The sequence below is a fragment of the Ciconia boyciana genome, chromosome 22 (genome assembly GCF_034638445.1).
Source record: "Ciconia boyciana chromosome 22, ASM3463844v1, whole genome shotgun sequence".
Taxonomy (NCBI): domain Eukaryota; kingdom Metazoa; phylum Chordata; class Aves; order Ciconiiformes; family Ciconiidae; genus Ciconia; species Ciconia boyciana.
The window spans coordinates 3,773,838-3,789,167 of NC_132955.1; the positions used below are offsets into that span (position 1 = coordinate 3,773,838).

Genomic DNA, 15,330 nt, shown 5'->3' on the forward strand with positions numbered 1-15,330 from the left:
GGGAGGCAGGAGACTTCCTTCTCTGCCAGAGGATTACCACGCACGTGTTATTAGATACAGGCAGTCTTTTCCTCTTCAGCAGGTATTTGCAGGTTTAGGACCAAAATGAATTTTTCACCACCACTTCTGGTGCAGGGAGGACACAGGGGGAACTTCTGGACCTACTCAATGTAGCGGCCAAACTCCTCTATATTTAAATTAAAGTTCATAGACGCCCTACACAGGGCAGCCGCATTCACCGTCTCCCATGCAGACACTGTCCTCTGCCTCTCCTTCCCCAGGGAAGGTGCTTTTCGTATGGTGGTTGCAACCAGGCTGTTTTTCCTGGTTATCCAGGAAAATCCAGAATACGGCCGTATTCTGCTGGCGATTGCCAGCGATGCAGCAGATTGCCTTAACAAAGTGCTTAAAAGCGGGTGCAGTAGATGTGCCGCTACCCAGCGCAGTGGGTCTGAGAGAGAAACACCCGCCAGAAAGTGCCTTTTCTAAATCTGGTGAGACACACGAGAAACCAAAAAAGGCAGAAAGTAGCAAACTAATCCTCTTGTCTTCTTAAGCGTGCTTTCCAAATGTCCTGACAACAAAGAATTTCTGTTGTTCTGCACACATGTGGATATGAACTGCTGGATTTTGGAAGAGGAAGAGTTTTTTAACTGGTAAAATGTCTGAATGTAAAGATTGTCAGAAAGGAACTTGTGGCTCCTTTCTGGATGTGGTTTTCTGGGATATTTTTGATGGAATTGACCTTTGAGAGTGGGTTTTTTTCTGATCTGGGAGGTGTTTCTGATACTTCCCTTACTGGTACCATTAGGATATTTGAAATCCTTCCTGTCCTTTAAGGCTGAATAAAATAGTCTGGGCCAGGAGAGCAGGTCCCAGATCAGAACAGGTCAGAGCATCACACAAGAGGGGGGGCAGGACCCCCAACCCCTGATGGATGGACCAGAAACGCAGCCAGAGCCGCAGACGAGACGCACGGGCACCGGTGGATGCAGAAGCCATCAGTCCGTCTTCATCTGTGCCGCGAGGCTGCAGAGGCGCAGGGGGTGGCCGTGCTGAGCATCGCTCCTGCTGAAGCGCTGAGAAACCCAGAAAAGCCCCAAAATGGCCCAGTCCCTGGTGAATATGACAGTTGGCTCTGGAGAGGGGACGGTCACCCAGCCCAGGTCCCACGCATGTCACCCCGCCGTGCCCGCTCCCCCTTTTCTCATCAGTCTCACATCTCTGTTGCAGCTGCCACAGCGGCTCCTACTCTCCTTCACCCTCATCTGTCCCGTTCCCACCCCCACGGGCTGTTCTGGGTCCGGTGTTCGTGGTCCGTGGCTTTGCTCCATGACTCTGCCCAGCTGGATGCGAGGACACAGGCTGGAGATGCGTTTGCTGTCTGGGTCCAGTGCTGCGACCCCAGGGAAGGCACCGGGTCCCCTCCTGTCCCTGCTTACCCGGCTGCCTGCCGCTGTGGGATTTCAAAGCAAGGAGCATCTCCCAGGGTTTATACAGCAGCTGGACCCAAACTAACTGAGAAATCAGGTGCTGATTTGAAAAGCAGATAGGCAAAAGAAGCAGAGGAAGTCTTATTCTCTGTGTTAATATAATTTGAAACCCCACTCCTCTGAGGATCACGAATACCGGGCTTCCTGCCTTAGAAACCCCGTTCTTCTGCTCCATTTTAAAAAACCAAACCAGTGCCAGCTCCTAGACCAGGTCTCACTCAAATAAAGTCACTAACCTTGACAGAGGGACAGAAAATAGGGAGATGATGCAGCAGCAAAGTTACTGATGAACAACAGAACGAAACGTGACGTACCAGTAAGAAGCCGTAGGTGTTCATAAAGACCAGGTACCAAAAACATTCCCGAGCTGGAAATCCTGAGATACTAACAACTCCTAGTGTTCGCTGCATTGCTGTGATTTGGACACAGAACGAAGTATTGCAGCTTACAAGTCAAATTTCGTTAATGCTTTGCCTTTCTCTGGAGGAATCTAAAGCTCAGCCTACCATTAACAAAGCTTTGTCTCACCACTAGGAAGCGTGCAGCCGAAATCGCCCGTATTTGAGCCGACACAGAGAAACTGCAACCGAGACACAGGAAGATTAACGCAGCTCTCGCTGCCGTGCGTAAAGCAGGGCGGGAAGTCGGCTATAGAGCAGAGAACGTAACTACGGGACTGCATTTGTATGCACAATCATAAAAGTCCAGGATTAAAAGAAACATGGGAAGAAAAAAAGGGGGAGGCAACTAGGTGTAGGAAAGGGTTAAGTTCAGTGTCACTTTTATAGCCAAACTTGGCTCTCAAAAAAATTACTGGATTAGGCTAATATAGTGGATGAAAATGAGCGCTAAATGCTTTAATCCAAGATGACCGTATATGCAGCCAGAGGAATTCCTGTACAGCCATGAGCCTCAGCCTTCCTGGCAAGCTTTTCCTCCAGGTCTGAAAGTATAGCGAAGTCTGTAATCATTTCTCTGCTGAGCCGACAACAGTTGCAGCCACAAACAATGTTATGAGCTGCTATGGAAGGCAGAATAAAAAATAATAAAAAAAATTAAAAAAAATCTGCTCTACACCTGGGAGTGTGTGTAGAGCTTGAATCTCCTGTCAAGCTGCAGGATGTAAGCTGACACGAAGAGAAAACATTTTTGGAAACCTCAGTGCATGCCCCTACCATGAGGTGTCACAGCCCACACCTCTCCCAGAATCCCAGCCCAGGAAGCTATAACCTGCAGCCCGCTGGAAGCCTGCGGCAGATTCACAGGCGACGCCGGGATCACCAGCTACCGCGGGACAGAAAACAGCCCCACGAACCCCACCGTGCGTCCTTAAACCTCTCTCCAGCATTGCCGCACTTGCCCACCTCCTGAAGGATGAACCCCAACACCGACCCAAAGGACCTGGGGATAAGCCTGCTTTTAAAAGTAGTTTATTTGGATTTTCCACATCCTTTAATGAATCGCAAATATATTAACAGAAAAGACTTTTTTTTCCCTAAGACTGTACAATTTTTGAAATAAAAAGTCAGGAAAAGCAAAAAAAAAAAGGAAAAAGACAAATTACATTGTTTCAATGCAAACAGTACACACCACACCCACACTTTGCATTTTTCCATAGTTTTGTTGTAAGAAAACGACAGTTCCCTAATTCTTTTCAGTGAACACACTTGCTCTAACCTGGCTGCTAGAGTGCCTTCATGCTCGCCCTCCTTCTCCCTGCCCCTCTTCAAAGAGAGCAAAATTTTATTGATTAAATACTAATTTTGTGTATCTAGTTAGAAGGTAAAACAACAGCATGGTCTAAATGTTACTTGAGCTTCTTGGGAAAAACCACTTTAAGGTATGATGGATGTATAAAGCAAGGGACAGTTTGAAGTATTCATCTTTCAGGTAGCGTGAATATCCTTTTAACAGCCCAGCTGAATTAAGAGCTCTTTCCAGGGTGTTGAAAATTTTAATAAAATTGTTCACAAATTTTTAGAGAACAAAAGAAAAGGAAAAAAGCCTCCTCAGTTACTAAAGCTCTGGTCCCCATTTAAACAACAGCATTTGTTATGGAAAAGTCTTGAGAGTAGCACCTGCTTACTCCTGCTTTTTGCTTAGAAAATATGTTGGGAACCAAAAGGAAGCCAATTAACATGTTAATTAGTGGCAGTCACCCAAGTGCTGCCTCCAGACCTCATGCTGAGGTGCCGCTTAGAAACTCCTCCTTGGAAGGGATGCGCTGGGAAGCTGCAAACACAGTGGGGCTGGATGGGAAAACCACGCCAGGACAGACACGGGTAACTCAAGAGCACCGTGCGTGAACTCTACCGTAGATGCAGATCAGCTCTCGGGGAAATGTGAACCCCGTGTCTTCCTCGGGGAGGACTCATCAGGAAAGGGAATTGCCCCAGAAAATCTATCGCCACAAAAAGCAGCGCAAGATTCGGTACGCTCAAGCCAGGTGAAACGCGTCATGATTTCCCAGCCAGTTCATCAGCCTTCCAGACACAATGTACATGGCAGAGGCACAAAGCTCCTTGAATATATTATCATTCCTCAGATTTTAGAAGTTCCTTTTCACGCTATTAGGGGAGTTTAAGCCTGTTTTTCACTGCTTATCCTCCTACTTAAAAAAAAGAAAATCAGAGAATTATATTTTTGCTCAGCACTTGAGGATTGTTTTTCAAATGATAAAGGTGTCCGTGTGGCTCATGACCAGAGAGGAGCTGTGACAGAAGACATGCCTAGTGTAAGACAAGGACAGAATTTAAAAAATTGAAGTTCTAAAGGTAACTAAAAGACCCCTAAAAACCAATACATTAAAAAAAAAAAGAGAACATTAAGACTGATCACAACAAATATGTTGCTATGAAATTTATATCATTCCCAATTTATTATGCATAAATTGCTCTTTAAAACTGCTTATATCATACACTTTCTTTATCATCACTGCATAAAGGGCACCAATCGTTGCTGCAGAACACTACAGAAAAAGATCATTTTGGACTCTTTAACGTGGCGTAGCTTTCTTCTCACAGAAGCAGCCTCTGTAGAAGAGGAAAGTGTTCCTAGAGTGAGAATCTTAAAGAACAGCTTAAAAAAAAGACGACAGATAATTGCACATTTTTGCATCCTGCTTGGACCACACTTTACAAAACAGTTTTAAAAATGATACTCATCTTAGACACTTATTTGATGCATTCGACTAAGGTTCTGATTGTATTAAGGCTTCCACAGTCTTCCCAGTCCATCTGCTTAGAAACACGCAGTCACTCTGGATTAAAGGTTTGATGTTTTCACATGACAGTTGTATCTACGTTTCTCTCTTGATTTTGCCCTTTATTAATTTTTATTCTTTAAAGGGGAAGAACAAGTCAAGGGGTATATGAAAAATGAAGCAAGGTGTTGACTTGTTTCGTTGAAGTACAAAGTAAACACTGACCTTTCAGAAGCTAGGTGAATAAATTAATTCTTGGTTAGAACATGAAAGCATTTCATGAAAGCTTTGATTCTGCAATGTGATTCTCCTGCTACGTTTCCACTCCTGCAAGTTTGCACTCTAAGTAGGGACACTGGATATTTTACGTAGTCTGACACACTCCCAGTCCTGAGCACGTGCATTGTGTTTGTTCACTGGAGACACTGCAGCTTTAAGGTCATTTACATTCCCTGGCATTTAAGTTACACTACAATATGCAAAAGTCTTTAACAGCCTGCATTTGTCAACACTGTCCTTGAAGAACTTGGAAATGAGGTTCAGCACTCTGCTTACCAAGAAAGAACCAAACTAAGACACATTTCTGGGAAAAGAACAAGACACTGCTTCATTAGTACTATCCCCACATCTACTGGCTTCGTTACAGCAAACCACAAGTCCTTCTTCCATGATATTTTTCCAGCAAAGGGGAGTCCAAAAATAGCATTTCCTCCTCAGTCACTTTCATAAATGTGTAAGAGCCAACTAGTCAGACTCAGTAGCAGCTGAATATTGCACTGCCATTAACTCTGTGTACAGTTTAAGTCTGAGCAGTGTACTCATGGTGTCAGTGGAGAATAATGACAATGCTGGCTCAGTGATGTGAAGACCCAGGATGCGAAGGAAGGGGAGAACACAACAGTACCAGTCACACACTCAAGCTCAGATACTGGCTTTTGGAGGTTAAAATTCATCACTTTCAACTGCATGGAGCTGCGTGTCATCTGCGTCCGTCATGCTGCTCTCTTGGGATTCGTCTGTGCCAACTTGAAAGAAAAAGAAACACAAAGTAGTCAAACATTACTGGGCTGCTTCACTACAGAGATTCCCCCACAATCAGCTCCAGCACATCAAAAGCACAGTAGCAATGGGTTTGGGCTTCCCCTCAAAATGCTTTAAAGCCATACGGCTTTTTCCCTTTTTCTTTCTAATACACTGACCCCTGCCAGCTTAATGAAGTCTAAATAAATGCATTTAGAAAGGAATCAACACCTTAGCCATCTTCTGTTGAAAATCTGACTTCTCTGACACCTAGTTAGGCAGGGATTGGTATGGAGAGTTCCAAAATGGCCTTAGGATCAATTTAACCTTCCCACTCCTTCCAAACCAGCTGCCCAAAACACTCACATTAGTTACCCACTGCATTAGTGCACTGTGACCACTCAATTTATAACCACATAATATTCAATTAGTAGCGTTAGGCAGCCTCTACTCACTCCCTGCTTCCGTGACAAAGATACTGCATAAGATATGTGGTAAGAGAACTGCTCTGAGTAAATGCATACAGATGTTTCTGATGCTGAAGAATTACTCCGCTCACTCAGTTCAGATTATGACTAGCCTAGAGCTTCCAGCAAAACTAGATTCCTACTGCTATTTGAATAAAGACAGCATGCTGCGCACAGCATACAAGATAAACGTGTACATACTGAGAGGCTGCCCTTAAATATTTAACTTATATATTTGTTAAAATTAGAACAAAAGGTAAATATCTAATGATGGCTGTTCTTCACACACAGGAATGCGACGTGAGTCTGCTTTCCATAGCACAATTTAGCGTATTAATTGTAATTTCCCAAACACCTAAGCTGTTTCATGTGGAGAAACACAGATACCTTTTATTGCTTTAATGCAATAAAACTTTATGGGTTTCTGTACAATGGACACAGCCAGTCCCATGCTAGGCAATTTAACGCACAAAATGGCTTACACTAGCCAATATATTAAAAACAATTGCCCCCCTGCCCCCAGTACTACCTTAGGTTACTTTAGCTTGTCTCATGTATCCTAAGAGAGTTATTCAGCTGAGACTGTGCAACTCTTCTACAATTTATCTGCACAGCCAGGGAAACTGAACTGCTGACACACAGCCTAACACTGTTTTATTTTGTTTATTGCACAGATTAAGTTTTTTTTCTTTTTTGGGTTGTTTTTTCTTTGTTTGGTTTTGGTTTTGTTTTTTGGTGGTGGTGGGGGTTGTACTGCTTAGGTGTCGCTCAGCAGTTCAAGTACACTGTCTCCATCTCCTGGTCAGAAACATGCTCAGCCCCCAGTGAGCCCGTGTTCTAAGTTGCCCAACTACAATAGCAGGGAGAGGGAAAACTCTTGATACTTCAGGAAGTGCAGTGCAGGATAAGTTTCCAGTATTAAAAAGCACACTGTACACAGGATCAATAAAAATCAATGTAATATACAGTAGGAAAACATAATAGCTTTTTCAGTTGAAGATTTAGAATTGCAGAACATGGCATACGTCTATTAGTAACAGTCCAAAACCTGCTATATTTTCTTCTTTGGAGGAAAATAATTCAATCACTTATTAGTATTTATTTTCTATCACTATTTCAGTCAGCATCAAAGAGGTCAATATTTACGACTATCCATGCTTCACAGAGCTACCCATGCTTCATGGAATTTAAGCTCATAATAAAAAGTTAGAGAGAAGAGAAACCTGGGCCATTCCTTTTCGTGGATTATTCCCAAGTAGTATAATGGCAGTGTTTTATTTTCTCTTGATTCAAATGAAACTGCTTCCATGACTTTTGTCAAAAGCTACCTTTTATGTTTAGCAGACCAAATATTTTTACCCAACATCCAGTTTAACTTTTGACAAAGCCTCTACAGACAATTTCAGCTGCCATTCAGTTACCTTGAAATGATTTGACACTTCTATGAGGGAGGACTTGCGGCTCTGGGAACATCTTGCTCTCCTAGGATACTATTAGCCAACCATGATTGGTATGAATTTACAATAGTCATTATCTCTGTCCTACTCCATCTACAGAATCTAAAGAAATGTCACAACCCTTTATTTCATGTTTACTGTAGGAAACATGAATGAATTCTTCTGAATGAAGAGCCTCTGGAGTTCTTACTCACCGAGCAGCGAGGTTGAGCAGTATGTTTCACTTATTAAACCTGGGATTCTTCCTACCACCTAAGTGGAAATACCTCCCTGAATGACAAAGGGTTGGAAATACAAACCTGATTCATAGGGGTAACATTCACTGATTTGCTCTTCTTGAGTTATTGGTTCCTCATCATCTGGAAGGTAACGTTTATCAATGGCCTCTTTGATCTGGTTATTGGCTCCTTTGGGATCCAAGTCCATTGCCCATGAGAAATTCATTAGGGCCAAATGTGTTTGACCCAGTTTTTTATAAACCTAAAATAAAAGCATGAAAGGCTACATTTACATGAAGTTGCTACTTGAAGGTTTGGACAATAAACAAACCAAGCCACAGTTAACTGATATTTTATGAAAAGCAACAGAAGGTAGCTATGAAAGATTTATTATACAAGTCCCAAGGGAAAAGCAAATATGTGTAGAAAGAGTGAGCAAGTGTTTCTATTTAAGACTAAAAAAATTAAATTAAACTAGCAGCTGACAGATTTAAAAAAGCATAAGGAGGTGGATCTTCAGATATAAATTTAAGCTTTGGAACTCTGCAGCACAGTGGTGTAAGAGCTATTAGTGTACATGTTTTGTTTTGTCTTACCCCCTCACCACTCCTTCAATTTCTTGAGTCACTGTAACCCCAAATCTACTTGTGGCTCAGGAAAAGTCCAAAGTCTCAGGTTTCTAATGTCAGAGGCCCAGAGAATAGCCTGGGGAAGTCTCACCGCATGCACACATTAGTCTTGTACTCTTCCCTACAGCTCTCAGTGAGGACTACCAAAGGCAGGATACGTGGTTAGACAGATTTTTGATCTGACTCAGCACGGCCATTCTTACATCCTCAAGTGGCATTTTAACTGTCATTGGCAGGTGGAGAAAATTATGGGACATAAAGTGACACCTAGCTTGTCCTGCTAAACTGAACAGTAACATTTTCAAGACAACACTGCATTGCAGAATCCAGCCCATATTTTACCTTCTTTGTTACTGTAACTTGCACTGAAGCTCTCCTTATCATTAAGGACAGGTGAGCAAGTAATTTATCTGTGTTAAGTGTTTAAAACAGTGAAAGTACTTAAGTTTGTCAAGACATGGCAGCTCTAATGTCAATTTAGAGGTTCAGCTACTCCTGGACAAATACTAGTCAACAAATTTCAGCACGACTCCTTTTACCTCTTTCCAGTTAAAAAAAAAGAAATCTTGCTGAGTAAGAGTTATCCAGTACTGTGCTAGAGGTAAGTTTGTCTTGTTGCTTCCTAGTGAACAGACGCTCCACGGAACAAGAAAGTTGCAGAACACTGAACAAGAAAGTTGCAGAACTTAGTTAAAGCATATTAGCAGAGAAGATGATGAGGAAGGAGGATTTCTATTACCAGATTACTTTTCTCTGGCATTAAACACAAAGAAGGTCGAATGTAAACACAGCTGACAAGCTAGTAATATCTTTTCCTGTGCTAGCCTACCCTATTAGCCTCATTAAAGACTCTTCTTACTTTCAAACTGATAACCTTCTACAACTCTTTTGGGCAGGTTGTCAGCTGAAAAGGACATTGAGGCTATTGATGGAGACTTAGGAGTACTCTACAGTCACTCCTTGTTCAGCATTTCCGATACAATGCATTAGAATGTGATTCAACATTTTAACAGCTACATGCACAAATAACCAACACTGCTGACTGATGGATGGACTATCCCTCAAAATTTTAAGGATTTCCACTGATCACATCACGGCTATCGTACTGAATCAAGTCTTGATAGGGTTCCATTTTCAGGGAAAGATATACGGCTATGTGCATAACAACTGCATCTCTTTTCAGTGAAGTACCTTTATCAGGATCAATTTCTCGCTTTTTAAGATTAATTGTATTTCAAGTTGACAGTGGTGAAATCAAAGCAGGCAAAGAATAACACCAGCTTGGGTTATTTTTTCTTGGTATGTTTTAAAGAGAGCTGAAGGCTGCTCCAGTAATAACCGTCTTTTGCATTTAAAAGCTGATACATAATAAAGCTGTGAGCAGTAAGCCTTATTTAGAGCTTTGGGAATTTTTAGAATACTGCTCCAAATGGAAGCAGCTTGGTGACAGGCATCAAATTTTCTCACTAGGCGTACATTTCTGCAAAAAAGGAAACCAAAACACTTATGATCACAGTTAAGTTTTACCTACCTTTCCTATTAAAAAGTAAACAAGAGACTCTTTGGGAACAATCTGTTTCAGTTCTTCAAGTTCTTGTAAAGCAGACTGAAAAGGAAGAAAAATAAGCTTAGTAAGTACAAGCTGGCAGTCTGCGACCAGTTATGACATCACTAAACTGTGATTTAACACTAATGTGAAACGAAAAAAAGTTCTGGCATTTACAGGCAGTATATTCCATCAAGAACAATAGTACAATTTTATGAGAAGCATCTAAAATGCCTTTTACATTATTTTCTCATTTAAAGATTGTAACATATTATAGCCCCATTATTACAAAAAACAGAGCAAGTTTATTGGGCTTTGGTCTCCTACAACACATCTAACAACTCTGACAAAATGCCCCCGTTGCCCCCAACGAGGCATAATAGGGTAGAAGACAAGAGGCGGACTTTTTACAGTGGGCACTTCCTTTAGTATGCTGAGCTTCTGAAAAAGACTATTGATGTGTTTTGTGCTGGATGTACTGCTCTCAAGCCTATGCTTTTGAAAGGTTCTGGGTTTAGATATGTATCTGTGGACTTTTACAAATGATGACTGTGTTTATATTAGCCATCTGAAGTCCACAATATTTAGTGAAACTTCCACTTCACTTTTAAACTAATTGTTGATACTGGAGCAGTTTATTCTGCTGTGACAGTAAATCTGGCATTATTAATAAATTCTACCAAAAAATATTTTGTTTGCAGTTAGAAATAGTCGTTGCTTCTAGTTACAAAAAGCTCCATTCTACCCTCTAAAACTTATGCATGTGAAGACAATTTCAAGTTAGGGCTTACTACATAAATAGAAGTGTAAACCTACATTTATTTACCCAACACTAGCCAAATTTATCACACTATCAAAATTCTCTCAGTACTGGTGCTAAGAACCCAAACTTTTCATCAAGTTTATGTAGTTTATGTGAACAGAGTACCTTTAGTCTTACAAGTCTCAGCCTGATAAAGAAAAGAGTCCGAGTGTTTTATTTCCTAACACATCACTTCACCATGGTCAACAAGCTCCTTCACTAGCGCAGGGGCAATAAGAGAGTGGACTATTAGATCTACGTTTTCCCCTCTTGTATTTATCCTCTGCTTTTAAATTTTAGAAACAATCTATGAATGGGCACTTCGTTAAGTCCTTAATCTTAATACATTTTATATTTAATTGGTTCAGTTATGAATTTTCAAAAAAAGTTCTAAGTAAAGTTTTCCCTTTACACGCGCACACACGTTTCTGAAGCAAGGTTTCAAAAACCAGACTGCAGCTTGTCTTCTGTGGCCAAAAAACCAGGCCAGAGGACAACAGTCACTGGAGAGACAGACTGTGGGAAGATCTTCACTCATTCTAAACAGGGTACAGGTCAGCAGGGGATCAGACCAAAATTGCTCAGCTTCTTATTTTTCACTCAACAACACAGCCTTTGAAACAGCTGGTCCTTATCGCTATAATTGGTTATGGGACAGTTTGCTGGGCCTTTTTTTAGTAATTTAGTATAAGCTCATGATAATACAGCCCCATGTTGGTGACAGCTGCAATAATTTCCCCTTCTCTCCTTTCTTTTTCCAGGGTCAGACTAAAATAATAATAATTTAAAAAGCATCACCTGTTGGCCCTAGGTTTTATAACAATCAAAAAATTTAACATAGTTCCCTTGGCGAAGGTGGCACTTGTCAAAGCAGATGCTTCACGTTAGCCTCTACAAGACAGACCAATGTCCCAGGCTCTTCCTGCAAGCCCTGATGCTACCCAGTGTACATCTGTAAACATTTAGCTCCCAGTGCATCCCCATTCCCAGCTACAGCAATTTAAAGATAACTTAAGGTTGTCCACATGTACCAAATCTTACCTTGTATTTCTCATTTGCAAATAATACAGAAGCTCTATGGAATTTGCATAGTGGGTTCTTGGGGTCAATGTTAATAGCTTTGTTTAAAGTATCCAAAGCCTTTTCAGATTTTTTCAGTGCATGCTGGACCTATTACAGAAAGGGAGAACAATTTTAAAAGGGAAAATAACAGCTCATCTGCCAGACAAGGACAAATCCACTTGACTACATCTACTTACAAGCTGTTCCTTTAAAAAAAATTGTCCAATTCTTAACAAGCTTTCTTACAGGAAGAAAACTTCACCTTGCCTCATCTCCACCTCAAAACATTCTCCCCGCCCCATGGCTGACAGAAATCACTTAACCTTTGGCCAGGAGTGGACTCAATGCCCTTCTCCATATATCAGTGAGAAGTAGCCACTCTTCCTGTAGAATTTGACACAGCTTTGCTGCCACATAGAAGGCAAATGAATGCCAGCAGGTAGCCATCCATCACACTTACACAGCCCTCCATCACCATCATGAGTATCTGAGAACTGCTTCCCAACTTTGTAAGCAAGCATTTGCTAAGAGCAAGGCTACTGTTTTCTAAGGACTGCAGCACCAGATGGATAAGTGACCACCTTTTCAAATAGCCCTGTAAATTTAATTTAACAGATGGTGGCTGAAGTAGCTGCCTGCTACTTAAACTTCACTTGGCATAAAGTGGCCAAGTAGTAAGTGGTCACATCTACAAGTGACTGGAACGAGGGCAACGCCGACATACAGCCAGGACAAAAATACTGCACTCTGAAAAGTGAGACAGGTACCTTCGCATTTTATAGAACTGGAAGTGCTGGTCCAAGTGCATGCAACAGCAGTTAAAACCCACTTAATTTCTTATGTATTACATATAAACCCCCCTCCTACAAATACTCTGTTCACATTAATATCTGCACACAGTCTTGACTTTCATATCACTACTATTTTGGCTGACTCACAAACATGACCTGATAGTATAATTTCGTTACTGGCTAAAAGTAGTTTGGGGGGGGGGGGGGGGGGGGAGAGAGAGGAGAGTTTCTTTTCTGACACATTAATCCTGTGGTTATTCCTTCATATGGCACTTAAGATCCTCCAGTAGGTACTCTGAACTTGTTGGTCTTTTTTGCTAAAAATGTTCAGAATTACTTTTCTACTGCAAACAAAGTACAAAAGCAGATTAAAACACAAGGATAGAGTTAGGTGCAATCTACTTACTACTCCAATGTGACACAGTAAGACCGAGCTCTGTGGATTGATATCAAGTGCTTTCTGGAAATGCATTTCTGCTAGACTGAATTTTTCCTGTTTGTAATAAATCATTCCCAGCCCATACCTGCAAGCAGAAAACCAATTCTGTTAAGTAAGACCGTATCCAATCAAATTAGTCTTTGTGAATATGACCTGGCAGAAATGGTCTATAGACTTGCCAACCCTATCCAGGGTGGGAAATGATTTTTTTGGGGAAAAAGCTGTGTCTAAAGTTATCTTGGTTTTTTTGCTCAATTGGGTAGTTTGAAGAACTGATATCTGATACACAGGAAGACTGGCTAAACAGCTACAAAGTAAAAAGCATACAAAAGTTACTCAAGACTGAGCAACTTACACTAGCAGATGTAACTTTTACTGCTTTATATATTTTTTCCACAAAAAAAGCCATAAAAAACTGACTGCCCTAAGGTATAAAGGGGCAGATCTCTCCAACTGCAACTGAAGAACAATCAACTAGATGCATGAGGAGTGCTGTAAAGAAGAACAAAATAGCTGGGGTAATACAGCAAAGAAGATCTGTAGAAACCAAAAAAGCTCAAATTTTTTGCCCTCCTTGTGGAAGTAACTGTTTAATAAACAGATGAGGCCCACATCTTCTGCAGAAATAACTTCGCTCTCTTCTTAGAGAGAGGAATGGTAGTGAAACGATAACAGCAGCAGCATCCAGAAGCTATTTCTCCAAAAGGAATTCTGTATCACGTTGCAATAGGAGGGGGATGAAGCAAAACTTACCATGCATTATAGTGTCTAGGGTTGACCCTGATTGCATTTCTAAAACAAGCTAACGCTTTGTCTAGTTCTTCTGTTAACACAAATTCATGCCCCAACAGGGTGTAGGCATAAGCATAGTTTGGATCAACTTGAATGGCTCTCTGGAAGAACTTGATTGCAATGTCGTGCTCTCGTTGCAAGCTGAAACAGTTTCCTGCAGCACACCATGCCTAGTAAAAACAGCATTGCAACATTAGCACGCTTTTTACAACTCAGAGTGACTAAGTTTGAGCTGAACAGATTTTTCCATACTGATTTACATAATTATATATAACTTCCTCCTAGATTAAAAAATAATAACAATAATAAAACAACTTAAGTCTCATTCCTGAGAGGCAGATAGGCCTAAATACACCTTATAGACAGACAAGCTGAAATACAGAAATCGAGAATCTAAGGACACCCAACAAGTTTGTGCCAATTAGACACTTTGATGACTGATGACTAAAGCTTTTGAAGCTGTTGAAAAGGCTAGAAATAAAACATCTCAGATATTTAAGAATAACGAAGGGGGAGACAGTACATTCACTTTCACTCTTCAGCTCCCTCCAACTGACACAATCCGACAATCTGCAGAGCAACAGTTTTAGCAGCAACCTCCTCTTTCCCTCCTGCTCAGCAACCAGTGTCGAGATTGTACAGCATCACAGCCCAGGGTCCCTTGCTTTCCCAAATTTTTAGCATCACTGCCAAGTCGCATAACTGTTCTCCACTCCTTGTATTAGAATCTGCATTTTCTTCTCTCCAGACTATCTTACTACAACCACCAACTGCTTCATTAGTTTTGATTTTTCCATTATTAGACAAGCTAACAAGACCACATGAACAGGATTCTTTCCTCCAACAAAAAAATCCCAATATAATCTACAGTTCTCAACTCTGTCAAGAACACATCTATAAATGCATACATCTATTATTTTGACTGTGGCACGCATTAAGATACCTGGCTTTTTGCGTATCATGACTTTATATTATCATACACTCTGCAGTTTAATGGGCTTGGGCATAAAAATGTGCAACATTATGTCTGAAACTAAATTCTAGAGCAAATACGTTTTAAGTGCCAGTGAATTAACTACAGCAATTAACAGGTGGTACAGGAAAAAAGATATTCCTTATCTTTGCGTACTGGCAGCAGTAGGAGTGACTGACTAACCCATGATCTTCCTGGATGAATGGTGCCAATGCAAATTTAAATAACCATTAAAGGTTTCCACCTGTTCCACGTAAGCTGATATCCTAATTCTAAAAAGCCATTTCAGGCATCATCAGTTCAACAGACAATCCTGCCAGCTCCCTCTCCAGTTTTGCCATGCAGTTCTCACAGGAGAATACACTTGAACTAGATCAGAACTCAGAGCTTTGTTCTGAATCATTTGTTTTGCCACATACAGTTACCCTCTTCTCATTCA

The 15,330-nt window shown here is 41.1% G+C and overlaps 1 protein-coding gene across 7 annotated transcripts in view; it reads right to left on the reverse strand.

Annotated features, from left to right (window-relative positions):
* Nucleotides 1-2,912: 2,912 nt before the first annotated feature.
* Nucleotides 2,913-15,330, reverse strand: part of CDC27 (cell division cycle 27) — a 35,061-nt gene continuing 22,643 nt past the window's right edge. For 6 of the 7 annotated variants that reach the window (XM_072885551.1, XM_072885550.1, XM_072885554.1 and 3 more), the window contains 6 exons: nt 13,880-14,088; nt 13,094-13,211; nt 11,876-12,004; nt 10,018-10,092; nt 7,939-8,119; nt 2,913-5,720 (listed from right to left, as the gene is read on the reverse strand). In XM_072885551.1, coding sequence (XP_072741652.1) covers nt 5,638-5,720; nt 7,939-8,119; nt 10,018-10,092; nt 11,876-12,004; nt 13,094-13,211; nt 13,880-14,088 — 795 coding nt within the window. In that variant the 3' untranslated portion in view covers nt 2,913-5,637. Of the gene's footprint in view, nt 5,721-7,938; nt 8,141-10,017; nt 10,093-11,875; nt 12,005-13,093; nt 13,212-13,879; nt 14,089-15,330 lie in introns of those variants that run through there. The other variant, XM_072885555.1, reaches the window with a different exon arrangement.